The sequence below is a fragment of the Electrona antarctica genome (genome assembly GCF_951216825.1).
Source record: "Electrona antarctica genome assembly, chromosome: 14".
Taxonomy (NCBI): domain Eukaryota; kingdom Metazoa; phylum Chordata; class Actinopteri; order Myctophiformes; family Myctophidae; genus Electrona; species Electrona antarctica.
This window is the reverse complement of record NC_136795.1, coordinates 21,113,984-21,141,117: the sequence shown is the minus strand read 5'-3', so window position 1 is coordinate 21,141,117 and position 27,134 is coordinate 21,113,984. Positions and strand designations below refer to the sequence as shown.

The window sequence follows — 27,134 nt, the reverse complement described above, 5'->3', positions numbered from 1 at the left end:
GGATCTCCATATATGCCTATGGGCTCCTTTGTTTATGGTTTTGGTGACATGCCTATATGTGGGCATATGTCTATAAGTCATATGAGAAGCCTATATATGGACTTACGGTATCTGGGTTGCTTATGGTTACGTCTGAGTCTGCCCGTATCAGGTTTGTTTATGGTTACTGTATGTCTGAGTCATAGTGACATGGCCGTTGTCCATCCACCGGACGGACGGCTGGCTTGCCCTCCATTTAGCCGTTTTTCTATATCCAGCCTTTAAATGCCATTGACAATGACAAACATTAAATGCCATTGACAATGAATGTTTTTTGATTTTTACCTTTATTGGTAGTGTAACGAAGACTCTGACTAGGACGTTGGGCTATATGACATATGACATGTTTAGTGTGACGGTCCCTGTATTTGGGCCTGAGCCGACCTAGTGCTGATGTCAGATAGATAGTAGAACCATATATGGATAGATCTAACTGGCTTAGTCATCGTGACAAGCCTGGTCGTAGAATATATAGAGGGTCGGCTTCAGGGAGAAGGCAGAAGTCGAAGCATCCTGGTTTAAGTTCTAACCGGACACCACTGCGGGGGTCCTAACCTAAGTAATCAGCAATAGAGCCTTGAGCTATTTTATAGGTAGAGACAGACAGGAAAAGGGGGAGAGAGACGAGGAGTGTGTAAGCAAAGCCGACAATGCGCTGTTAGGCATTAGGAGCCTATATTGCCCGGACCGCTAGGCCGGCCCGGGCCTAGCCAATTTTAATATATGAATTTGCCTCTTGTTTGGGAAATGAGTGCACTGATAGATATATATAGAGTATACTCTGATAGTAAATTTAGAACCATCCATACGTTTTTGTAGCTATTGTATCGGAATAATAAAGTGTGCTGTCACCAAATCTCAAGGCACACCTGGACTGGACACTGTAGGTCAGGACAATTATTGTTCTCAAAGTGAGGTCTGGGGCGTGGGGACCCCCAGGGGTCCTTGAGGGGGTCCCCAGCTAAAATGTTGATAGTTAGAAACCAAATGGACCTTTAATACAGATCTTTAACTTTGAGTGTAGAAATGGAACGAAGTGGACCCAACGGTCTATTTGTACTCGCTCAGAGCTATGGGGGTCCTATGTTAGGACCCCCACAAATCCTAACGATACCCATCCCTAGTCCTAACTCAGTGGACAGTGGAGGTCATGCAATGAATGCTATAGGCCTACAGTAAATAACTGAGGGTCCTTTAAAAAAAAAGTTTGAGAACTACTGCTGTAGTAGGAATGACTATCACTCTCACAAGGTGGCAGTAAAGCAACATAGAGGGTGCAAGCTGCTATCAAACCAAAGCGACAAAAGCTGCTTTGCTGGTTATAGTTGTCCACAGCAGACAGCACAGCAGTTGTATTGAGCACTATCTTCAACAGAGCATACAGACAGCGGTGGCATTAAACGCTAACTAACAAGGTAGCACAACCTTTTTTTATACAAACATTACAACCACTTTGCTATATAGAAATGTCGTTGTCTCTCGCATACAACAATTGAAATGCACGTTTACTAGACAGCGTTTAGCCACTGCTAGACTCAAATCGGTGACCTATCGAATTATGTTATTCCAGAGATCGCTGTTTTGCGATTTAGACAGTCGCAAATGGGGATATTATTATTATTATTATATTTTGTATTTTATTTAATTTTTTCTGGACACTAGAACATTTTCCTCCAGTGCCCACTGCCCGATAAAGTAAAAACGTGAAATGTCGCCGCCTTTCGTTACTCAATTCGATAGGTCACTCAATTCGGCGTACCGTGCACTAGCTGTCATGTTATCTAGTGGCGTCATGATTGGACATCTAGTTAGCGATCTCAGGTTGGTTTATGATTCATGTTAAAGTGTCTGCCTTCTCGACAAACGTGTCAAGGTAACTGTAATAGAAACAATCAACCTTTTAAACGGAGACCGTGCATTACGATGGGATACAGGCTTAGCCTAGCTATATTGTATATCAGAGGCAAAACTCATATTGACTGATTGTAAGAGCCATTTGATTTGATTTGATATTCCATACATTAAAGGTGGTATTATCCCCGGAATATCAACCATGCTAGGGCTACAGCAGGACTCCACGGTCATTGTGCTTCTGGGGTTTCAGGGGGTCCCCAGCCAAAATGATTGATTATGAGCCAAATGGACCCTTACCAGTTACCTTACCATGTCAGTCTGTAACCAAATAGACCCTTACCAGTTACCAGTCAGTCTGTAACTCATACATAATGTACAAATGTGACCAGTGGACCATTTGTCAGTTGTAGCCTGGCCCACTAGGATGTGCACCGTAAATATTGAGGGGGGGGTAGGGGGACGGAATGCACAGAAAACTAATAAACTATGCTATCATCTATCTATCTATCGATCTATCTATCTATCTATCTTCTCCTTTGACAAACAGTACTTCCATCAGCACCCTGTCGGTTAACAGCACTGAACAGTGTTCAGATGGGTCTAAATTTCTCTAAAAATGCTGCCCATCCAATCAGAAATGATAAATGGTACTTTTGTGGTGTTTTTTTTTATATTGGCTAAAAATAAATTATATTCTCCATAACTTTTGATTGGGTGGGCAGGATGCAAGTTTGCCTGTCCCCCCTTAGAACCAGCCTCCCTGAGTTAAATTAACACAGTCAGTGATGGTGATCTACAGTGTAGATTGGGGATTTCCAGAGATAGAAATGAGTATCAAAAGTTGTCTGTGGCCTGATCTACCAGGTTCCTTCCTTCCTTGAAATCTTAATATGAATGGTTTTGACAAATTCCACATAATTATCGTTACTTGAAATTCAATGGATGTAGGCCAGTACGTGCGTGTGTCTCAAAGTGGGGACCCCCAGGGGTTCAGCTAAATAATTGATAGTTAGAACCAAATGAACAATCGCAGGTCTGTAATTAGTCAGAAATGTAAACAGCACGTGGTACAGTAAGACATTAAAGCAAAAGGGATAACACACAAAAAGTTTGGGACGTGTTTCCATTGTGGTCCTATAGGCCTATGTCTATGTTCGACCTGTAATGGTTCATTTGCAGGTTAATAGATATTTTCGGACGTGCATGTGAATCCCCCATGCTTATCTCTCCTGTCTTTTCACGCCATGCAGGTCACCGTGGCACATTTAAAAAGCAGCAGGATAGGGAAGCAAAGCAGAGAGGCAGCTGCCAGCGGTGCAGCGCGCCTGGTGGATAAGATGGAGGGCAGCCCTGAGAAGCACGCCTCAGTGTCCGCACAGGAGGCCAAGGAGCAGGGAAACAGACTGTTCCTGAGCCGCAAGTACTTGGAGGCTGCTGCCTGCTACACCAAAGCCATCGTAAGTGACGCCCTTTACGATTATGTGCAACTTCAGCATAGGGGCGGAAATCTCTAGGTACCTGACGATTACATTTGATTCTGATTCAGAGGGCTACGATTCGATTATAAATCGATAACCGATGTATCACGATGCATCGCGATTCCAATACATACATTTATTTCCCCCTCACTGTGTGACTAATAAAATGCTTTCTATCCATCCATCCATCTTCAACCACTTATCCGTAGTCAGGTCGCGGGGGCAACAGCTCCACCAGAGCGCTCCAGACTTCCCTCTCCAGAGCAACATTAGTGACTTCCTCCTGGGGGATCCCGAGACGTTCCAAGGCCAGTGAGTCAATGTGTTTCCTCCTGGTCTGCCCGGGGGTCTCCTCCCAGTGGGACGTGCCTCGAGGACCTCCCTAGGGAGACGCCCGAGATTCATCCTAACCAGATGCCCGAACCACCTAACCTGGCTCCTTTCCAGGCGAAGAAGCAGTGACTCTACTCCCGAGTCTCTCTCGTGGGGGGAACTTCTCACCCTATCTCTAAGGGAGATGCCAGCCACCCGTCGAAGAAAACTCATTTTGGCCGCTTGTATTCGAGATCTTATTCTTTCGGTCATGACCCACACAATGACCACACCACACCATGACCATAGGTGAGAGTAGGAACGAATATTGCTCGGTAGACAGAGAGCTTTGCCTTCTGGCTCAACTCTCTTTTCGTCACAACAGTGCGGTACAGCGACTGCAATACAGCCCCTGCCGCTCCGATTCTCCGGCTGATCTCCTTCTCCGTCCTCCCCTCACTCGTGAACAATACCCAGATATACTTAAACTCCTTCACCTGGGATAATGCCTCATTCCCTACCCGGACTGCACAATCCACCGGTTTCCTGCTGAGAACCATAGCCTCAGATTTGGAGACGCTGATCCTCATCCCAGCCGCTGTACACTCTGCTGCGAACCGGTCCAGTGAGAGCTGAAGGTATTGGACCGATGGTGCCATCAGGACCACATCATCTGCAAAAAGCAGTGATGCAACCCTTAGCTCACCGAGCCGTATACCCTCTCCGCCACGACTTTGCCTCGAGATGAAGATCACAAACAATCCAAAAGCAATCTGGGAACACATCGGCAAAAAAATTAAAAACAGCGCCCTCTGCTGTTTGTGCAGCTCATAATCTGTTTTTGAGAGATTAATCCAAAAGTAACCATTTGCGCTCCCTCCTTCCAGAGCCACATGCCATCCATCCCGGCATACTACACCAACCGGGCGCTGTGCTACGTGAAGCTGCAGCAGTATGACAAGGCCCTGGCGGACTGCAAACACGCCCTGGAGCTGGATGGCCAGTCGGTCAAGGCCCACTTCTTCATGGGACAGTGTCACCTGGAGATGGAGAACTATGACGAAGCCATAGGCAACCTGAAGAAAGGTGTGTGTGTGTGTGTGTGTGTGTGTGTGTGTGTGTGTGTGTGGGGGGGGGGGGGGTCGGGGGTTGGTTTCCACTGTTAAGTCTAGTTTAGGGATAGGATGGTTAACCCATTAAGAAGACTCTACAAATGCCTTCTAAATCCTAACAATTTTCTGAAAGAACCTGCATTATATCATTGCTGCTGTCGGACAGAATCCACTCATCTCCATATTTTAAACTTTTTGTGTTTTTTCTTAAAATATCCTGTACTTGATCATACTACAGCTTCACACAAAAGCATCAAAAGTAGCAGATCCACAAGCTCGAAATGCGGCACGAAGAGACACATTTTGAGCTTGTAGATCTGCTACTTTTGAATTTGAATCCTGAAAAGTAACACACACAGTATATATATATATATATATATATATATATATATATATATATATATATATATATATATGGTTATATATATGGTTTCCACTCGACAGAGACGATGTACTGTATGTATATACAGTAGCTAAAATCTAAAATGACACAGATACTTTCCTGGTTTTGATGGGTTAACCTAAATGGGTTTTCAATAGCTAAATTATATGTAACCACCAAAAGGGGTTCCCGCTCAAAATGGGTTAATGGAATAATTCACTTAAATATATTAATCTATAATTGTTCCTCTTACAATATTTTACATTACAATTTAAAAATCACACCCGTGTGAACTGAGTGGTGTAAGGTTTTATATAGCATGATCAGCTCTGATCTGACGTAATGAAATCACACCTGGATGTGATTTCACAACTGGCTTTTTTTGTGCAGAGAAAATGACCACGGTTGCTACGGTCATCCAGTTCACCCGGGTGTGATTTTAATTACGTCAGAAATTATTTTGAACATAGCAACCATGGTCATTTTTTTATGCACACAAAAGCCAGTTGTAGGAGTGGTTTACACCACTCAAAAAACAAAACTCACACATAGGACTGCAACTTTATTTATTGATATGATGACGTCATAGGCGTCCCACATTCCAAATGTTAAACGTTTACAGAACAAAATGCCCATCCCTATAGATAATAGATTGTGTTGACACTATAGTCGTATGAAATGTGCTATGTAAATACACTTGACTTGACCAACTCAAGTGCTGTTTGACATTGATAGAACATACCGTGTACAGTATGTTGCTGTCGGGAAACCTCGTACTGTATCACCACCATATTTCAATTTTCATTTTATTTTTTTGCACAAAACTAGTGAAAATAACAGATCTACAAGCCCACAACACCTCGCAATGACACACGTTGTGGCATTTGTCACTTTTTTAAATTTTATTCTTTTCAAGGAACGCTGTTGGACATACAAGGTTTCCACCCGACAGTTCTATAGTGATGTAGTCCTCTTATAAGACACTAGAGATATACTTTATTCATATTCCAACGTTCAGTGCCGAAAAACGTAAATTAAATTGTTCATCGCAAAAATTTGTACAACAATTAATGTTGTAATGACTAAAATGTCTTGTTTGTGACGACAACCCTGTCTGTTGCTATAGCTTACAACCTAGCCAAAGAGCAGCGGCTGAATTTCGGCGACGACATTCCCAGCGCGCTCCGAATCGCCAAGAAGAAGCGCTGGAACAGCATGGAGGAGAAGCGTCTTAGCCAGGAGAACGAGCTGCACGCCTACCTCACCAAACTCATCCTCGCAAAGAAAGAGAGGTGGGTCTTCAACCAGCTACAATTTTCACATGTCTTCCCCTTCTCCGCTCCCTCCATTCAGTCCATTGGCTCCCGATTACTGCCCGCACAAAGTACAAAACACTGATGTTGGCCTACAAAGCAACCAAAGGTATGGCACCTCCATATCTTCAAAGTATAATACACCCCCACCCCCACCCCCGCTCTTCTCCCTACTGGCTCCCAAGCTATGAAACTGCAAAACTGCAGACTCACTCCAAGTCTTCCGCCGTAGTCTGAAAACTCACCTCTTCAGACTCCACTCTAGCCCGTAGCATTTCTATGTATTTTATGTATTTACCTTGTGTTGTTCTTGCTTACTGTAAATCGCTCTGGATTAAGAGCGTCTGCTAAATGCCTAAATTGTAAATTGATAAAGGCCTCCTGTTGTTGTGTTTTTTGTGTTAAAATGGCCGCCGGGAAAAACGTGCCCCTGAGGCCGGGGCGGCGATTAGCGGACCTGGTTATTCCGTCGGCTACCCATTCAGCACGGTGACCCTGGGCCGCGCCGACTCGCGGCCAAAAACTGAGGCGCCTTACGCCTTACTTTGTGTCATGAGTACATCCACACAGAATACTAATATTACACTGTGATAAAGTGACCATATTTCTATTCAAAACTAGGTTTTCACAGCCAAAAATCAACTGTATGAACAGTTTGATGAGAAATATTCACAGACTTTTATTCGGCACACTCGTCGTGTCCTGCAGTTCAAAGTGTTGGAGATGCATTGTGAATGAATTGGTCCATGTCTGCTCCGCAGAGAGCTGGAGGGCTGCAGACACAAACAAGATGACAAGTTGGAGGACGGCAGAAACCAACACAACTTTACCACCATCCAGTCCAAATATGTACGTTATCACCGTGATGCACACAAGTTACGGTCAATTTAGCAGAAAGGGAATGTGAATCATTCATAGTGACATTGCACACCTCTTCCGTTCATCTCCTGAATTGATTTAAAGAGGGTGTAAGTGATATGTTTTTCTTTAAAAAGTGTTTCTTCTTCAGTAGCAGGGGTCTCCCCATCGCAACCAGAAAACACATTTTCAAGGCTGGTATGACACTTTTATCCAATCAGGAGAGAGAACCGCACAGAGATAATTTATCACCTTTTATAGTGTTCCAGTTCCAAGTTTTGTCTGTTAATTTGGTCATGTTCCACTTCTAATTTCACATGTTCATCCTGTATTCTGTATGAGTTCTCTCTCTTTTGATTGGATACAATTGGTATCCTGGACCTAAACTGTCCAGGATACCAATTGGACACTAAATGTGTTTTTTGTTTTTCTAAAGAGAGGGAGAGATGTGAAGACCCCTGTGAACTCACTATACAATGATTACTAGCGGAATATAGAGCTATTTAAAATAACACCTCCTTTAAATCGGACTGCTCGATGCAGCACTAATTAAATAGTGTTAATAATTAAGTTCAGCTTGTTTAAATGATATCATTTCAATAAATTGATGATTATATCGATGTGCTTTCTCCTGTAGGATAAATACATTTCAAACATGGAGGAGCTGTTCTGTCAAGTCGATGAAAAGAGGAAGGTTAGTACTGGTGACTGCTGGTAACTGACACTATTATAGCTTCACTCTCAGCAAACTACTAATCCTGTGCAGCAGGAAAGCTCAGCTGGCTTTAAAAATAGGTAACTGTTCATATATATATATATATATATATATATATATATATATATATATATATATATACTTTTTAAATTTATTTCCCCCCAAAAAAGTTTTCAAAATATAAATTCATAATTGTGTGTGTGCGGGCGGCTGGCTTGCGTGTGCGTGCACGCACCCTGACAGAAGCGGGACATCCCAGACTACCTGTGTGGAAAGATCAGCTTTGAGCTGATGAAGGAACCTTGCATCACGCCCAGCGGTATCACCTACGACCGCAAAGACATTGAAGACCATCTGCAGGTTCTGTACCTATACTGTACCTACACATATTCATCCATTTGAACCATGGTCACAATCTCACTTGTTTGTCCTGTATCCCACATGAGTTCAGTTGTCATTTCCTGATTGGATGAGATTGGTATCCCGACCCAGGGTACTTTTTTTGTTTATTTAAAAAAAGCTGGAGAGATGGGGAAACCCTGTTACATCACTATGTAACCTTCCTGTTTGACCCTGGATTTGAATTTTGACCTACAGTACAGGTCAAAGTCGTGTCAAATCAGAAATGGGATTGTGTCAAAGAAGGTTGTGTCCAACCTAGACACAGGATCTAAATGTTTCAGTAGAAGAGCAGGGACACCAAATACAACCACGCCGATTGTAGTTCTATTGTACTGTACTGTAACTCGACATTTTTTTATTCACTAACAAATGTAATATTTGTATGACATGCCCTCCTAGAGTACACAAGACTGGTGACGTATTGTAGCTGTGCCACAGCGCAAATATAAACATAACCCAACAGAACTACAACTCTAAATTATTATGGAGATATCAGATTTTTGTCCCGCTGCTTCCGGTTCATCGTTTCTGCTTGAGAGAAATACATTTGTGCGACTGTAAAGACGAAACGGAAGTGGGGAGGAGGCTCCACTTCCGCTTTTATATTGTACTCATGACAGCGCTTCCGTTGCTCCAGACTGTATGATGGAAGCATTTGGAAATTGCGAGAGGGAACAGTCTGGTAACGCGAGACTACCCCCAGAATAGGGATGTGGTGGCTTAAGTGGTTAAACACCAATTACTTTCATTATTTTATTATCCTCGTGACATACTGTATCTTAGTGATTTACATATTTACTTACCGTTAAAGGAGAATTCCATGCTAGAAGGCTTTCTTACCTTTATTTGTAGTTGTTACGTCCCCACCAAAGAGTTCCAGGTGTTATTTTGTGCAAAAGCGCATTATTGGCTATTTCCCCTACCATAAGCCCTCAATGAAATGCATTGAATTGCATTGAATAGGGCTATGGGGTGTTATGCTAATTCGCTTATTTCCATCGCTCAAAAATCAATATTTTCTGTACATACAGTATATATCCTCTCTTCATAATGTAAATAGTATCCAGAGCGGCACACTTTACTACTTATTTCAATGGAAAAAAGCAAATTAGCACAAAAACCCAACCCCCATTGAGGGCTTATATTAGGGGAAATAGCCAATAATGCACTTTTGCACAAAATAACACCTGGACCTCTTTGTTGGGGACGTAACAACTACAAATAAAGGTAAGAAAGCCTTCTAGCATGGAATTCTCCTTTAACGGTAAGTAATGAAATTCTCCTTTAATATGACATGAGGTGCTATGAAGTAACAAGGCAATGCAGGGGTGCCGTGGATGAAAAGGTTATTTACAGGGGTGACCTGAGCCAAAAATGTTTGAGAACCGCTGCTTTATAGTCTAATAATTGTTTGATGTTTACTTACAGCGGGTCGGCCATTTTGACCCAGTGACCCGCGCCCAGCTGACTCAAGAGCAGCTCATCCCTAATCTGGCCATGAAGGAAGTCATCGATGCTTTCACGATGGAGAACGGCTGGGTGGAGGATTACTGACCCCAGGTGGACACAAGAACACGCTACACAAAAAAGAGCATCCCTATTCTGGGGGAGAACGTTGGGCGAAAATAGCTGATCATCTACTATATATCTTTGCTGACTGTCGGGCGGAAACTTTGAATCTTCATAATATTTCAACATTTGTATGTTTTGTTGTAAATGCACGCCCCTACTTCATCATACAAGAGTGTTGCACAAAAGTAGTTAAAATAGCCGATCTACAAGCCTGTAGATTGGGCTATTCTCACTACTTTAAATCGTTTTTTTTTAATGGAACAGTTTGGGCTTACAAGGTTTACGCCTGGCGGCTGCTGACAAACCCACAATTCAGTTATTGTTTTAAATCTGGAATAGTTTTGTCGTGGAATAGGAGGCGATACAATATTCTCGGTGGTGAATCTGGTGATGGTTATGCTTTATGTAACATGATATCATGGGTAGAAGTACAATAACACTCATTCAGTGGTACGGTAGTACTGCTAAGAGCACAGCGCAGAAATCATAGTTAATCATACTGTGGCTGCTTCATGGACAACTGAACCATAACAAGATGCCTAAACAATGTCTATTAGGCCTAGTAGTGGAGACATCTAGGCTCTTACAAGCTACCAAATATCACAATGAATGTATTGTATAAGTATCATAAGTGATGGTAAAATATAAAGGTTAGATATAAGCAACCCTATCGTTTCAGCCCATGCATTGGATTTAGACGTCAACACTCAACAGAGGCGTTGCTAGGCAAAAGAATCTCTGATTTTCTTGCTACGTGAGACTAGAGAAGAAGAAGAAGCATGCCATTTTTAAATGAATCAGCCAGCGACTTATTTTTGACATCCATGGAGTGTAAATCTAATATAGTTTCTTATCAAATAAGATGCCTCAGAATATATACCAAACATAAGGTAAAAAATGACACTTGCAGACAATCATTAGTGGGTGTGCCACCCTTTTAAGCCTGAGTAATAGAGCTCCGAAGTCTGACGTCACTTTCAGTAGAGGTCGTCAATCTCCAGGTTCCTGTATTTGTTTATTTGCATTGAGATCCCCAAACGGCGATTTTAGGTCGCTTCATATAAGAACTGTGTTTGAAAAATAAACCGACCACCTCGGCGTTTCTGTCAGGGGAGTGGCTGTGCGTCGTTAATGATGTCCATTCATATTTGATACAGCCAGTTTCTAGAGAAAATGGAATTAATGTGACCGCAAAAGCCTTGAAACTACATATGAATGCAATGTCGCTGAGCATATACGTCACGCCCAGCTGTCAACATATTGCGTTCCTGAGATTCCTCGTTGACGTAAGCTCAGCTGGTGGTGACTCGACTCGTACTAACCACGATACATTATATATCAATAAAATAAAAATAAAAATAAACGTAATTAACGTTCAGTTTCTGTTGTGCGACGGGCTGCGGGCAGAAGCAGCCTACCCGGAAATGTAGTCTCTGGGTTGTTTGGCTCGTTTCTAACGCTTATTTTGTTACTCTTTGGGTATATTTGTACATTTCCACCTTCAGTCGATGCTTCATATCCATATGAGTGAAAAGGCCGGGGTGATCGGTTTATTTTTCAAACACAGTTCTTATATGAGGCGATCTAAAATCCCCCTATGGAGAGTACAATGCTTGTAAAAACATACAGGAACCTTTGAGCTCACTGCCCTCTACTGGTAGTAGAGGGCAGTGACGTCAGGACTTCGGTGCTCTATACTGCACTTTGCGCATGGGTGTCATCATCACGTGAATAGAGCCCATCAACATTAGATCTGCTATTTTGAGTCAGGCATTAGAACTCAACATATGCCCTCTGAGAATGTGTTAGTCAGTTAACTACTAACGTTACTTTTCAAATGTGCTTCTCGCGCCACCTTTGTCATTTGATTATGTAAACCAGGGGTCTTCAACGGGGTCTGGGACCCCTAGGCGGTGGTCCATGGAAATACTGCAGGGGGGGCCCAGGCCACTGATGTAGTGGTCATGGGCATACTGTAAATGTCCCAAAACAAACAAAATAAAATAAATACTGCATGGGGGGCCACCCAAATATTTGTATGATAATTAGGAACTTTATTTAAAATGTTCAACCACTTGAACCCTAGCATCTATATTCTGTGTGGGGGGGGGACATTCACCGAACACCGTAGGCCTAAAGCCCTAACCACACCAAAGGGTCAAGACGTTTTTTAGCGTTTGTCCCTGCGGTGTGATATGTCTTGTTGCATGTTGACCCAGGTTGACCCTAGTGATTCAACGCATGGAATTCAATGGCCCAAACCACACCAAAGGGTCAAGACGGTTTTAGTGCAACCGTTTGGACCCAAGGAGTTGCATGGTGACCCTTTTTGGTGTTGTTAGGGCTTTAGGCTGTAAAGCTTGTAGATTGCGAAGAGGTTTGGTAGAGGGAAAAAAGAGCAGACCAAGTACAGAGCCAAAGGTCAAGTATTTAGGGTTTAATATAAGTGGTAAGGGTAAATGTCTGAAAACTTACTTTTAACATGAATCCAGTAAGTAGTGGGGGTCCTCAGCCTGAAAAACATTGAAGACCCCTGATGTAAACGGCTATACAGTTGCCTATTTTCTGTAAATTTTCCTTAGCGAACGACTACTTAGCCAAGCATACATGCTTAATTTATACTTGGTTGCAGGACAGTGTCTTGTGCCGAAGACGGCGGTTACATTTTTGAGAGCCGTGGAATGACCAAGTCATTCTCTCTAGATCAGTGGTTGCCAAACCTGGCAGGGTGCGCACGCTTATCCGACCTACCATAGGACCGACATGCGGAAAACGATCGGATTAAGGTTGGCGAACATGCGTTAAGGTTGGCGAACATGCTTGCGTATTTTTTTTTTAATAATAAAAGAAACATTAGGAAATGAAAAAGGGATATTTACCCACCAGTGGGTGGGCAGTGTTTGAGAAGCCCTGGTTTCTGTTTTTTCTCCTAATTTGCATGGATTTTTTCCGCCCTCTGTGTGTAGCGTTCAGTGAGACCCTTCCTCCGTACTTCGCTTCCGACTTCAGTCAGTATTACGGCTGAGTTATACTCTGTTGCCCGAGACATAGCAGATCCATAAGCTCGCAACCTATCAGGGCGCAAGCACGTTGCTGTGAGCTTGTAGTTCGGGTACAATCGGGTTAATTTCTAAGCATAAAACTCAGGCTTTTTAGACGTGTAGTCTAAGTGTCTTATGCAGATATGTCTGAATATGAATACAGTGTCTTCTTTGCTAGGGCCAATACTTGCTTCTTTTTGCATGTGACTTCAGCAATTAAAAAAAAAGGAAAAAAAGCAGCAAAGTTTTGACCAACAGAACTGAATGAAAAATACCCACAAGTGCAACAATCCATCTGACTTTGAATGTTAACTGAAAGAAGGCCAAGCTGCCAAAGCACAGCAGTGTTGTTTTAACCCCTACAGCAGCAATTCCTTATTTTTATTTCAAGGACCCTCAGTTTGGTAGACGTTATCCCACGGACCCCTATAAAACTCTTGAGTGTACAGAAATGGAACGGGTCCATTTGGTTCCTACCTATATTGATAATTTAGCTGGGGAACCACTGCCCTGCAGTATATGTATTTACAAGTTAAGCTCAGATAAATGTGTCCCTTGTGATATAAAACATGTGACTGTTTCAATCAAATTGTAAATGGTGTCTGTCTTAGTTCTATTTAGGTATAAGCAGTGCGGTAAGGAATTGCCGCCACCGTCCTTTGGGGCATTGTGCAAGTAAAGCATATCGTCACTGTCAAGTGGAAACCTCAGACTGTCAAAAATTTACTTTTCAGGATTCAAATTCAATCAAAGACAAAAATAGCAGATCTACACGCTCAAATCATGTTGTTTTGCGCCTTGTTTTGAGCATGAAGGTCTGCTACTTGTGATACTGTACTTTTGTGTGCCACTGTAGTATGATCAAGTTGGGCATTAATTTACATAAGGGGGGAAAAAAGTTAAAATATGGAGATTTTGGAGAGCTTTCTGCCCGACAGCAACAATATCATAAATGTAATTTTAAACATAAAACAAAAGATTTTGTAGATTACATCTCTGTTGTAACAATGCTTCTTGGCATTAACTTTTATGCTGTTAGAAAGCCTGTTTATTTCATTATTCAAATGGTGCCTCATTTGTTGGGAAGGGAACAAGCATTTTATGGGACGAGTGGCACAGTTGATTGTTGGTTGTGTCAATGAACAATGTGTCAAACTCCCCTGCCCCAAGTAAAAGTTTTTGACATAATTATTGTTTTCAGCTTGGTCAAATTAAGTTCTGAAACAGTTTTTTTTTAATAAAAACAAAGTTACTCTGTAGATGGGGTAGTAGGCAACTAGGCATAATATGCCTCGGTTTCAGCCTGCACCTCTTCGGTGCCATCTCTTTATTTGTAAACTAAACTGTAGAAGTTATAATAAACTATTCATTCATACTACAGCGTCACACAAAAGCATCAAAAGTAGCAGATCCACAAGTGTGTTTTGAGCTTGTAGATCTGCACATTTTGCTGTTTTTTTATTTGAATCCTGAAAAGTAACAGTTTTGGTTTCCACCCGACTGAGATGATATTCTATTCAATAATGGTTACTGCCGAGAAGCAACAGAGAAATAATCTACAGTAGCAAACAAAACACACTTTTTTGCTTTGTTTATATTAAATGTATGAATATCAAAGTGCTGTATTGGCTGTTGTTGGTTTGTGTTACATTTTAAACTGTAAATGCTTACTGTCACAAGGTGCTGCAAGCAACAGACCGAGCTGAATGCATCACACGTTACTGTTCTAACAAAATGTACTGTATGTGCAAATAAATTCCAGTTTTTACTTGAGTATCTCTTTGGTAACACTTGCCATGCAAGGCATTATAATCTGCTCATGAAACAGGTTAGTTATAGTTATAAGCGCTTATAAAGACACATGATGCTTTATAATAACGAGAAATACACTCTGTCGAGCTGCCAACTTGCGCTTTGCACACAAGTTGGCCATGAATGGCCTACTTGTGTACGAGCAGAGCGCGCAACTTACCTTTGACACCCCTGGTCTATTCTAGACCACCCAACGTGCGAGGATGTCTTGCCTATGTATATTCTCTTTCCCATTGTAAATTGCAAGCTTCTTTGGCAAATGGGCAAATAGAAACAGACAGTATCAGCATCTATGGACCTTTCGCAGGTTGCAATTCCATCATTATTGGCTACTGTTTGCCTCTCCAGTGCCTAGTTAGCACATGACATAGTCTATCTGAGCTCTCCCCCTTTCCGTACATGTTCCAGTAAGTTACCAGTATAACATCAGCATGGCAGTGGTGGCCGTAGCACCAGCCTGTTGGATTCTGACACCTCTGTTCCTCATCAATATGGTGGAATAGAAACTGTACTTTTAGTATAAACGTGTAAAAGGTCCTACCTATTAATAGGGTTAGAAGTTAGAACCAGCTTCTATTTTGTCCACATTCGCCATGGCACAAACTCACTACGGCAAAACACCATGTCCACACCAACGTGAAAACTGCGTTTTTATCTAACTTCACGTTGTGGCAATAGTTTTCCATTTTTTTTTTTCTAAGGATCAAAATATGTGTTAGCAATTAGCATGTAGGCCCAAACGCCAAATCTAACCCATGTCACCAGTGTGGACACGCCGGTGTATCTTGAGTTTACTGAACACGCTGCTGAAGCTCTTCTCACACCATTTACAGGGGTAAGGTTTTTTTTCAGCGTGGATACGCTGGTGTCTGTTCAGGTTAGTCAAATGACTGAAGCTCTTGTCACACTGTTCGCATGGGTACGGTTTTTCTCCAGTGTGGATGCGCTGGTGTGAGTTCAGATTACTTAAATCGTTGAAAGTCTTGTGACATCGCTTACAGCGGAAGGGTTTTTCCCCGGTGTGTATGAGCTGGTGTTTCTTCAGACTACCTGCCTCGTTGAAACGTTTCTCACAGTGTTGACAGTAGAAGGGTTTTTCTCCGCTGTGGATACGCTTGTGTGTCTTCAGGTGACCCGACTGACTGAAACTCTTGTCACACTGTTCACAGTGGAAAGGCCTTTCCCCGGTGTGGAGACTCTGGTGTCTTTTCAGGGAACTCAACTTACTGAAACTCTTTTTACAGGTTTTACAGTGGAAAAAAGGTTTCGCTTCAGTGTGGAGACGCTGGTGTCTATTCAGAGGACTGGACTCACTGAAACTCTTGTTATAGTGTTTACAGACGCAGGGGGGATCGGAGGGGACCTGTCCGTTCCTCAGCATTAGGCAGTAGTGGTCGTTGTGGCTCCTCTTTATGTGTTTATAGAGGAAGGCCTGAGACATGACGGCGTACGAACACTTAGAACAGGAGAAAACCTTTTGAGTCTGGGAAGAACGTGAACTAACTCCCTCCAGGAGTGGCGGTTCACAGCCGAAACTGCTGCTATACATGGACTGTGATGGCAATGGGAGATAGGTCTGTGGGTCCTTATATATGCGTACACACTTTCTCTCTGTCCTTCGCACCCTCTATCCGTCTTTCTTGTTAGCTCCGCTCTTTCTGCATCACAGACATATACTGTACAGTATGTGGCACGCAAACTTATACAACGCTTTAATGATTTATACAAATCTAAAGGCACTTTATCTAAAGACACCTTATATAGGCAGACTAGAGCTCTGGTTTGATTTGGCACAAAATAAACTGTTGCCATGCATGCCTAACAACGCAGATTTGCGCAGGCACCGTAGCACTGAAAAGGAATAGAGGGTGCTGTTTTTCCTTTATTTTTTTACGATGGGTTCTCACATTTTCTGAATAGGTGATAACTAGAAAGATGAATCTATTCACTTGGTAGAGTGCATATCTCCAACAACAAGTGTGGCCACAGTCTATTTATATACTGTGTATATATGCACGTGAGGGCTTTTTCATTTACCGTTTTCATTTATTTTTGATTGGTGCAACCACTCCCTTACGGACGGATGTGTGTGGGTGGGTGCCTGCCTGGCTGGCTGGCTGGCTGGCTGGGTAGGTATGAGCATGAAAACAGCATGGTTGTTTTTCACCACCTGTGCGCAACCTAACACACACACAAACACACACGCACATATTAACTGTATATATGATGATTTCGGGTGTGCCAGTACAGTACAGTACAGTACAGTACAGTACAGTACAGTAGAGGGACCGGCACACAGTAACTGTCATTTCTCAACCGTTTCGGACACAGGGCGGCACGTCGGAACCGGCCCGGCCCCCTGGGCGTGTTCCTGGGGGTCTGGAACTTTTTATTTACGCTAAAGACGAGAGGCTGGTCTGCATTCATGCGAGCGGTGGAAGTCGAGAGTAACATAGCTCTAAATGCAACGCATTAGAGATATGGACCAGAGCTAACTCAGATTTCCTGAGCCCTTCCCCCGCAGGTTTTTGTTTTGAAAGAAAAACGCCTGGGTTCTCGAGGCTACGTTTACTTTACAACTCCCTAATGCTCCCTTATTACTGACTCCCTACTGCCTTATTATTGACTCCACTGCCTTATTCTCGCTTATAACTGACTCCCTACTGCCTTATTTCTGACTCCCAACTGGCTTATTCTCACTTATTACTGACTTATGCAACCTTATTACTGACTTCGTACTACATTATGCTCCCTTAGTACAGCCTTATACAGTATGCTCCCTTATTAATCCACACCCACAACACCAGAGGGAGTGCAACAAACCATGTGCAACCCAGATTCAGCACAAACAAGGGACTAAATTATTTTTCTCATATGCCACCAAAATGTGGAACGCCCTACCAACAGTCATTAAGACATGCGAATCCCTTGACTCCTTCAAAACCGCTTAAAGGGCACCTACGGACGGCTGCAATTCGAAACTGGCCCCCGTAAAATCTGAACTGAAATACACACAAAGCCAATCGCAGACATATGACAGACATTGATGGACATATTTTAATTGGATATTGAACAATATAGAGGTAAGATGGAGAACTATTGCCGAAAGTGTCATACTGGATAACATGTACTTTATCTCAATGTACTTAATCCAGTTATGCACTTTGGGTAGTTGTCCAGGCTTTATCTCTCCATAAGATGGAGATAAAACTGGTTTAGAGTTTAGAGTTTTATTAGGATCCCCATTAGCTGGTGCATAGCAGCAGCTAATCTTCCTGGGGTCCACACAGAACATAAAAACATGGCATTCGACATGAATGACATTACAGGACAATGATATTTAAATAAAATAAAATAAAAAATATTTGATCAACAATTTCCTCATCCACCTTCTGATTCCCCATTTTTCAGAAAAACAAAAAGCATATCATTATATCTGCCTCAGTTACATATTAGCCTTCCATTCTCCTGTATAGAAAACAATAGTAGAGATAAAAAATTGAAAATAGTATCCTAATCATGATCATGACTGCTGTTTGTGTGTGTGTGTGTGTGTGTGTGTGTGTGTGTGTGTGTGTGTGTGTGCGTGTGCGTGTGCGTGTATGCGTGTCCGTGCGCGTTCGAGCGCCCTACAGTCTTTGGGTTTCAAGATGCCTCTTCAATTGTCTCTTGAAACTTGATTTAGTTTTTTCTTTTGTGATCATAGCTGGCAGTTTGTTTAGGGACTTGATAGCACCCTCTTGTGGCATGTCTAGTCTCATATTGATGTAATTTAGAACTATGTGTAAGTTGATTGTATAAACAGGTAGGATGTTTCATTTCATTAATATGTCTCAACAATGTTACACTATGAGGAATGGAAAAAATCTTGAGTATGTTCATGTATGTTAATGTGGGACGACCTCATGACCAATGCCCGTGGCAAATATAACTAGTACATGTGTGCAGTGGTTGGTGGTGGTGTCCTTGCTGTCGGGTAGGACACCAACTGATTGACACAATAACGTTATCTGATGGTGCCCCAGATTGAACACTATTTTCACTATTGTCAGGTTTATTGTAATTTGGACATTGTTGCAATTACCTCTCTCTGTTAGGACAGAGACGTAAAACGTTTGGATTTGTAACTTAAACATCGATAAGCCTGTGTACATATCAGGAGTACCAACATGACACATTGTGAGCATGTACTGTATATCTGCTATTTTTGCCAAATGTTCACCGCAGAACTGGAATGCAATGGAATGCTCCGAATGCTAGGATTCATGTGGTTGCATGAACAAACAAAACGTGCCCATGCCGATGCTTATGACTCTGAGCACAAATAGATAGAAAATACAAGGGGTAAAATCGATACAAGGAGAGAAACGGACATGGAACATAGACTGGATATACCATTGGAGGACACATCACCAGTGACAGCACTGCCGCCAACATAAGGTATAAATCCTGGCTGGTCGCTGGTGATTTCGCTGTTGATCCAAGTCTGGTACTGGGACACTCTGGCATAAACACCAGGGAAGTCAGGTTCCGCACAACCCTGACCAAAGCTCACAACTCCAGCCTGGATCCAGCTGGTATTCTGTTTGGAAACCATTGGGCCACCTGAATCTCCCTGTGTAAGAAACACAAAATGGATATTTGCTATCATTATCTCAGCTATAGGCTAAAGGCGCGGGATGGTGATTATATTTTGACCCTGCCTGTGCATATTTATGTCTTTGTACATATACATTTGGAATGAATCTTGGCTAGACCAATCAACGCCACATTTCTCATACAGAATGCCATTAGGTCACGGAAGTTACTCCACCCCAAAAGTTTCAAATCAGCTGCATGGTGATGCTATACGAGCCCACTTAACATGTCATGCATGACTCCAGTTTGTACAATTAAAAAATGACTCCCCATAGACCACACCTAGCCAAACAGTAGTATCCAGAATGCTCGCCTTAAAACACACTTTCCCTCGTTTTTGTCTGCCGACCTCATACCAACCGCTCGGTGGTGTGGTTCTTGTATTCTTGTATTTTTTTTTTGTGAGAATGGTTTAGGCATAGTTTTATTAGGGTTAGGTTTAGGAATAGGGTTAGGTTTTGGCACCATTTCATAGGATAGGAATAAGCCATAAGGTTATGTTTAACCGTTTAAGCATAGCTTACTTAAGTTACGTTTAGGAATAACAGGCTGAGCAGTTCCACCAGCTGTATGCCCGGGTAACGGGTTGACAGTGTTTTGAGATGAGCTTTCCAGTATTCAAGAGTAGAGGTATATCTGCCCCAGAGCCATTTCAATGGCATTTCCTCTGTACAAGTGTACAAACTTAGATGACATACCTGACAGGAGTCCTTTCCTCCTTCTGTAAGACCAGCACAAATCATGTTGTCAGTGAGGTAGGAATAGCTGACCTTACATTGATCGTTGGACACAACGGGCACATCGACCTCCTGCAGCCTCTGTGGAGAAGGCAGAGGCACTGGAAGAGAAGATATGTTGTTCAGTATAAAGTGAAAGGTATCAATTATTTACAGTATATGAATTGACAATTGATGTGTTGTCCCTTTGAGAACATCTTACGATGTTCCAGACCAACGATTGAGAAACTTTGCCACAGACCGTCTAGCTATACGTTTCATATAATGCATTCTCACATCCAGCTACAGTGACGAATTGGGCAACATCAACCACTTTGATGTGACAGGCTTACTGTTGTGTCACATGTTGACGAGGATGTCATAATTTACAATTCCAAGCTTATTTTTATGCAACTCGAACAGCGCTGAGTCAGCAGAAGTGGACATCGCACCGCTGAGTGTGGCCACTCAACTCAGCTAGTGTCTCACCTCACAGGGCTCAAGTCCACTTCTGACACCTACACCTGCCTACACATTACAAGCTGAGAGTGAGAAGAACGTACAATATGCATTCCATTGTCATGACGTTGGGATGTTGAAAAGTGATGGAATAGGGTTGAAGAGCAATGCGACACAGGAGCCTGAAGATGTTGCCCACCTCATCACCTGACCATATGACCTCAGAGTGAGAATGTGTAGTTTCAAAGTACAATCACTGAAAGATGTCTCACCACCGCTGTTGATATTGCCCCAACCGGTAACCCAGGTGATCGTGCCAGCGCTATAGACGCTTCCGTCTGCCGCCAGACAGACAGGTCGGATGTAATTGGTAAAATCAACCGAGGCGGAGAGTTCTATCAATGCAATATCGTTATCCTGGGTTGAGTCGGCATCGTAGTTAGGGTGATTGATGACCCGGGAGCCGGTTCTGGACTCCTCGTCATTATTGATGCTCTGCTGGGTGTCCCGTCCGAGGTACACTGTGATGTCACCGGCGCTGATGCCGCTGCCCCTGAATGAGAGAGAGATGTCAGTGGTATTAGGAGGAACATAATACTATAGCCTTATACTCTCTATTTATACTACCTCAAAGTATATAATTAGATCATGTAAACATGAACCCACCCAGTTAATTTAACATTTGTGATGTTATACTGGCTCCAGCAAAGGTCACCCAATCACCATTATAATAGTACTGTATATAGTATAGTAGAGCTTTCATGTGTGGACTGTTAAAAAGAATAAACAATCAAACAACACTTAGTTACAATAACATCTCACAATCTAATGGCACAAGTTTATTTTATTTACTTTAATCTGAATTAACACATTGGCTTGATTTAATTTGATTCTCAACCAACACCGTGTGGTTGATTATAATAAAAGGCAAACAGAAAAGCATGCCAGGCCTTGCATAACACATCAATAGGACAAATTTGATCTCTCGTCGTAACTGTTACTGTACATCAATCACATAAATCTTTGTAATAGTTTTGAGAAATGTTTAATAAAACAATGGGGGGTCTAAACCTTCCCAGCTCCTTACAATCTACAAGCTCACATCACAGTAGTGAGCTTGTAGATCGTATAAGGAAGGAGCTATTTTAGCCAAATTTATGTTCACCAGGTGGTTTTCTTGTGACCACCGCTTTCTGACTTCTGGTGTGTTATCCACTCAAAATAACATCATGAAAAACAAAGGTATTGGATCGCACACAGTGGCAAGAGTCACTTTCATTTATTTGTATTACATAAATAGCTGAGAGAGTTTTGGCTATCCAGCCTTCATCAGTGTCAGGTTTTTGCAAAATGTTTGCCTATAATGAGACATGCCCAGAATAATGGGGTCAGACGGAAAAGGAATCAGACAGTTAACATTATGTTTAGAGAGAAGCAAATGATCTCACGGTGCAAAGCAATGAGCAGCAGTCAGGATCCACTGGCTGTTAATGAGGGATCCTCCACAGCGATGGCTTCCTCTATAGTGCAGACTGGCCTGCCAGGGCCACGTTCCTGCTGGAGCATCAGCACCTCCTACGATCTTGGTGTTCATTGGAGCCTGGCCGCACACTACAAGGAAATGCAACGAGATAAGCAGACAAACAACATTGCTGTTCATGTCAAAATAGGGATGCCAGGTTGAAACCGGGTAGGTATGTCTGTGGGTTATACAAATACGGTAGAGGCCTATTTATAACCAATGAAAGCCTGTGCGCTGTGGGTACTTTTCCATTTCCTGAAAATAATGGTTTTGTACATAGGCCTACTGTATAAGAGTTCCACTCAGCAATGACAATTCAAAATGTTTTCTTTTATTTATTTTTTATTTTTTTCCCTTCCCCATCAGGTTTTCACATCATCCTCTTTGTCATGCTTGCGTTGCTGTCAGAGCTCATACCATTAAATGGTAAAAAAAATAGTGCACAGTAAATTAAAATATATGGGAGTGAGAAATATAGACAAATTTTGTCTATATTTCTCACTCCCATATATTTTCATTTACTGTGCACTATTTTTTCACTTGGACAGCCTGCTCTTGTCGTGCTCAGTCAAACCATGACCTGCAGACTATAATTGATGTTTAACCCAAATGTTCTTAATCTTGCAATTGTCCACACACCTTTTTTACTGTATGGTGTGTGGGGAGGTATGTCTGCATGATCTTATCTGTATGCGATTGGCATCATTAGCTGTGTCTTTAGTAAACACTGCAGACATAATCTGCAGCCAAAGCAAGGCATGAACCTCACTTGTGTCAGATGTGCTTTCATAATGTGTTTCTTGTATTGTTTATAATTTCCTTGTTAACATTATTGCTTTGCCTTTCTTTCAGGAGTGAAGTGCTCATGGGTTGGACACAGTTTTTTTCTACTTTGACCCACCACAAGTACAATTTCATTGTATGTACAGCACCTGATTTAATTTGTTTTACAAGCTCACAGCGTGTTGCATTATCACATGTTGTGAGCTTGTAGATTGGCTATTTTTGACAAACACATTTGGTGTAGACTGGGAAGTACAGAGTTTAAGTGGTATTTGACAAAAGGTTAATGATTGAATGAAAGCAGGACTCACCATCCACCTGTGCTTTGGCACCTGAGAAATTGCAAGAAATTATTGTTAGTATCGTAACACAGTAACACCAATACAAATACATACATAGGACTTGACCTGCATGCAAGTCATGAGATTGGCATGTGTTTTATCAACACAGATTATCTTGCAGGGAGGGGGGACAGAAACAAATCAAACAGGTTTTGTTTTCCTGTCATAAACAAGTTCTGGTATTTCATGGAAGACAACAAAGATAAGTGAAAGATAATATTTCACTTGTTTTACTCATATATTGCTTACTGTAACGATACAATGTACCTTGCATTGTTTGTTTAGTTTAGTTTAGTTTATTTGATCATCCTTCAGTTTCAAATACAATATTTAAAGACAATGAATGGAAGCTGTTACAAAAACAAAGCAAAACATGAAGTTGATCAAAAGGAATAGGCAGAAGCTAAAAGCTTATAAATGCCTATCCTACTTACAACAGAACATGATTCGTAATACTCATTACACATTAACATTAACAGATTCACAAAACAAAAGTCAGATACGAGAATTCCACCCTACACCAAACCCACCCCAGTGTCACCGTAGAGATCCACCAGGATCCATATGAGTTACATAGCACTATATAACCATTAGATTACACATTATTATTGTTATTATTCTAATTCACATTACCCTCATTACCAATGATCATTATCATTTATGTTGTTGCTGAGTAATGTCATTTTTGTTCACATTTTGTCACATACAATTTTCCAATTTAAACGTTCTCATGTAGCCACAGAGATGTGTACATAACTGTATACTATGAGAGGTCCCAGTTGATATTGTACATTATAGAATAATGTACATGGATGAACATTTGTCTCATTCTGCTATAGACAGTATCAATAGATAGACATTACATAACCTATTATGTACAAACCTAAGACTTCCTACATATGATTGTTATACTTTTTTTTTTTTTTTTTTTTTTAAGATATTTTTTGCGGCTTACGCCTTTTATTGGTTTTTGAAGGGACAGACAGTAGGCTGACAGGAAACGGGAGAGAGATGGGGGAAGACATGCAGTAAAGGCCGTGTCGGGCTCGGGAGTCGAACCCGCGGCACACTGCGACTGGATTACCAGTCGGGTGCCCAGACGGTTACGCCACCGCCTGGGCATGATTGTTATACCTTACATCAGATATTTTACTTACATTTTAAATGACTATTGAGAGATTAAACTAATATTCTTATAGCATTTAGAATATTGTGACACTTACCGTCAACCAGTAAAGCTAAAATCACTACAACACAAACAGTCAGCGTCGACTCCATCACGTCCCCTTTCCTTTCCCAACTGTGTGTAAACCACATTGCGAGGGGAGTAGTCTCTGTCAGTCAGGTGGAGGTGTGACAGTGTCCTTGCAAAACCTGTCTTCCTTTAAACAGCAATGGTTTCTGTGGTTTCTGTCAATAACAACTAACCCTGATGCAAACATCCGTCATCACTACCACTACAGTAGTCTCTCAGCAAGTTTACTGACCATAAAACAGACCATGACCAAATGTAATCTTTTATTACTTTACGATATATTAATTGCTTAATTACAATTAGGCATTTAACAGATAAAAACCTATCCAGAGCAACTTTCAATTATATAATGAGAAATTAACTGCTAAAAAGTCATTAGGATAGCATCAAACACTCTCATCACATATCTAAATAAAATCTTTTGGTCAAGAAAAAGTATAGCTTTAAAAAATATAAATAACATACATTTAACAAGTAACCTACAAATATGAGTTTAGTACAGTATGTAATTGTAGAGGAGTGCTAGAAATGAGGAGTGCTTCTTGACTCCTGACTGAGGGGTTGAGGTCAGAGGTCATTCCACACTACAGCTTAGGAGCCAGGAGGGAGAATAGACCAGGACACTTGCTGGATTTCGACTGCAGCTTTATAGTAGGGTCGGCCAGAGGCTCCACCAGCACCCGAATTACATTTTTTCGTAACCTGTTTTTTTAGGACCCTTATGGTGCAGTGCCGTTTCCAGGAATTACATTTTGGGCAGGCAAGAATTATATTTTGGACAGGCAAGATGTGTTAATTGTCGTCTCCCCGCACACAATCGTAGCACTAAAGGTTTTCAAAGAGATATACCTGCCAGACGAGTAGTATTCAAAGGCTGAAAGGCTTGCATTTACATTCCAATGGGTGATTGAGGGTCGCGCTCTACCGCGACGGCCAATCAGCTGTCCAATAATAGTTCTCATGTCTTGTTTTTGTCCTCTTTTTTTCTCATTGTATGGATTTTGGCCAGGCCAGAAATGGATTTGGACAGGCGGATGCCTGCCCTCGCCTTATTGTAGATACGCCTCTGTTATGGTGTCTAGTTAAAATGTAATTCGGGTGATGGTGGAGCCTCTGGCCGACCCTATACTATTAGCACCACACCACACGGCACTAAGCCACACATATAACGTAAATTCTCCATTCATTGTCAATGGCATTTAATGTTTGTGTTAGGACAACAATCTCTATAGCTGTATATAGGAGGGGAAGATTTAAGGACGGAAATGTATTGCGCGTGGAAACGTATGGATGTATTGCACGCTGTGATTGGCTGGAATCAATGTGTGCCATTCTGCGCCACGATTGGCTGAGCATCGCATAACGAGTGTGCCACATGGTCCAATATAAGTGGTAGAGGGGGAGAGATTTCATAAGACATTGCCCCTTTTCCTCAGTAGCTAGAGCAGTTGAACTGAACTTTCACCTGAGCATTGACAACGTGGTTGCCTATATATAGGCAATATAATACATATTTTGATTATATAATGCAATATAATGTATTATAACTGTTTAATAATACAATACAAAGTATTATAATGTATTACAACTATAATAATACACTCAAATAGATTATAACAGTGATTATAATACAATAATAATAATCTATTAAAATGTATTATACAATTATGATCCTGGTCTAAATAAAAGTCAGTGAGTGATCAGTCTTTATGAAGTGTTTGGCCATGTTTGGCCTAGCTCAGAGCCTCAGACCTACTCTGGAGTGGTGCCAAAATAGGCACCCATGCATTTCAGACCCCTTTGACATCACCAGCCTGGCATGACATGACATCAGGCCATGGCAGGTCCTTGTAGTAAAAAAGAAACGTTGACGGCGGAGTGGTTGTGCCATGCCAGTGGAATTCCTTGTAGAGTTTGGCCAGGGTTTAGGGAAGGGAGGGACATACATCCTGTGTTTAGCTGATCTAGTGAGCAGGAAAGGATGTAGGGGTGCATCATGTCCTGAAGGTATAGGGTCCCATTCCCTTGATTGCCATGTAGGTTATCATAGTGTTTTGAATTGGATGCGGACAGCAACAGGAAGCCAGTGAAAGAGAGCGGGAGAAGCAGCTGAACATTTAGTATATTTTAAGTTCCTAGTTCTGAAAGATCCTGCAGGGGACAGGGCTTTCCAGGGAAGATGGAAACTCAGACTAGGTTGTGGGAAGACATCCACTGCATATGAGATGCCAGCCAACAGGCAGCAATGTGCTCTTCAACGAGAGTGGTAGAGGGAGTGAACTTTATTTACTGCTGAAGATGATTTGCCTACACAAGCAATTTCATTATGTTGAATTTAGTGCCACCATTAGGACTATTGGCCCACAATGATCATTTGCCATTGGATTGTGCGTGCTTGTGTTTTGTTTATTTTCATCAATGGGACGGTAGATTTTGATTGGAAGAAAAAGTATTAACAACAGCAAGAATAACCAGAAATACAGTGTGCATATAGCTTCCCGGTCTCTTAAAAATAAAATAATACAATTTG

At 41.8% G+C, this 27,134-nt stretch overlaps 2 protein-coding genes across 3 annotated transcripts; one reads left to right on the top strand and one right to left on the bottom strand.

Annotated features, from left to right (window-relative positions):
- The first annotated feature begins 1,307 nt into the window (after positions 1 to 1,307).
- LOC306937397 (E3 ubiquitin-protein ligase CHIP-like) lies at positions 1,308 to 14,846 on the top strand. 2 transcript variants are annotated; one of them, XM_079521133.1, is made up of 8 exons: positions 1,308 to 1,454; positions 3,144 to 3,350; positions 4,571 to 4,769; positions 6,304 to 6,469; positions 7,252 to 7,339; positions 7,986 to 8,042; positions 8,307 to 8,423; positions 9,894 to 14,846. In XM_079521133.1, exons 2-8 carry the CDS (start codon positions 3,231 to 3,233, stop codon positions 10,017 to 10,019), a joined length of 873 nt encoding a protein of 290 aa, XP_079377259.1. In that variant the 5' UTR covers positions 1,308 to 1,454; positions 3,144 to 3,230; the 3' UTR covers positions 10,020 to 14,846. The 2 variants fall into 2 exon arrangements, with proteins under 2 accessions (XP_079377259.1, XP_079377260.1); XM_079521134.1 differs by lacking the exon at positions 1,308 to 1,454 and adding an exon at positions 1,782 to 1,860.
- Positions 14,847 to 19,091: 4,245 nt separating this feature from the next.
- On the bottom strand, positions 19,092 to 22,309 carry LOC306937396 (tryptase-like). Its single transcript, XM_079521132.1, has 4 exons — positions 22,152 to 22,309; positions 20,976 to 21,256; positions 20,227 to 20,366; positions 19,092 to 19,505 (listed from the first exon to the last, which is right to left on the bottom strand). The coding sequence occupies exons 1-4, from the start codon at positions 22,295 to 22,297 to the stop codon at positions 19,197 to 19,199; spliced, it is 876 nt and encodes a 291-aa protein (XP_079377258.1). The 5' UTR covers positions 22,298 to 22,309; the 3' UTR covers positions 19,092 to 19,196.
- Positions 22,310 to 27,134: the final 4,825 nt, after the last annotated feature.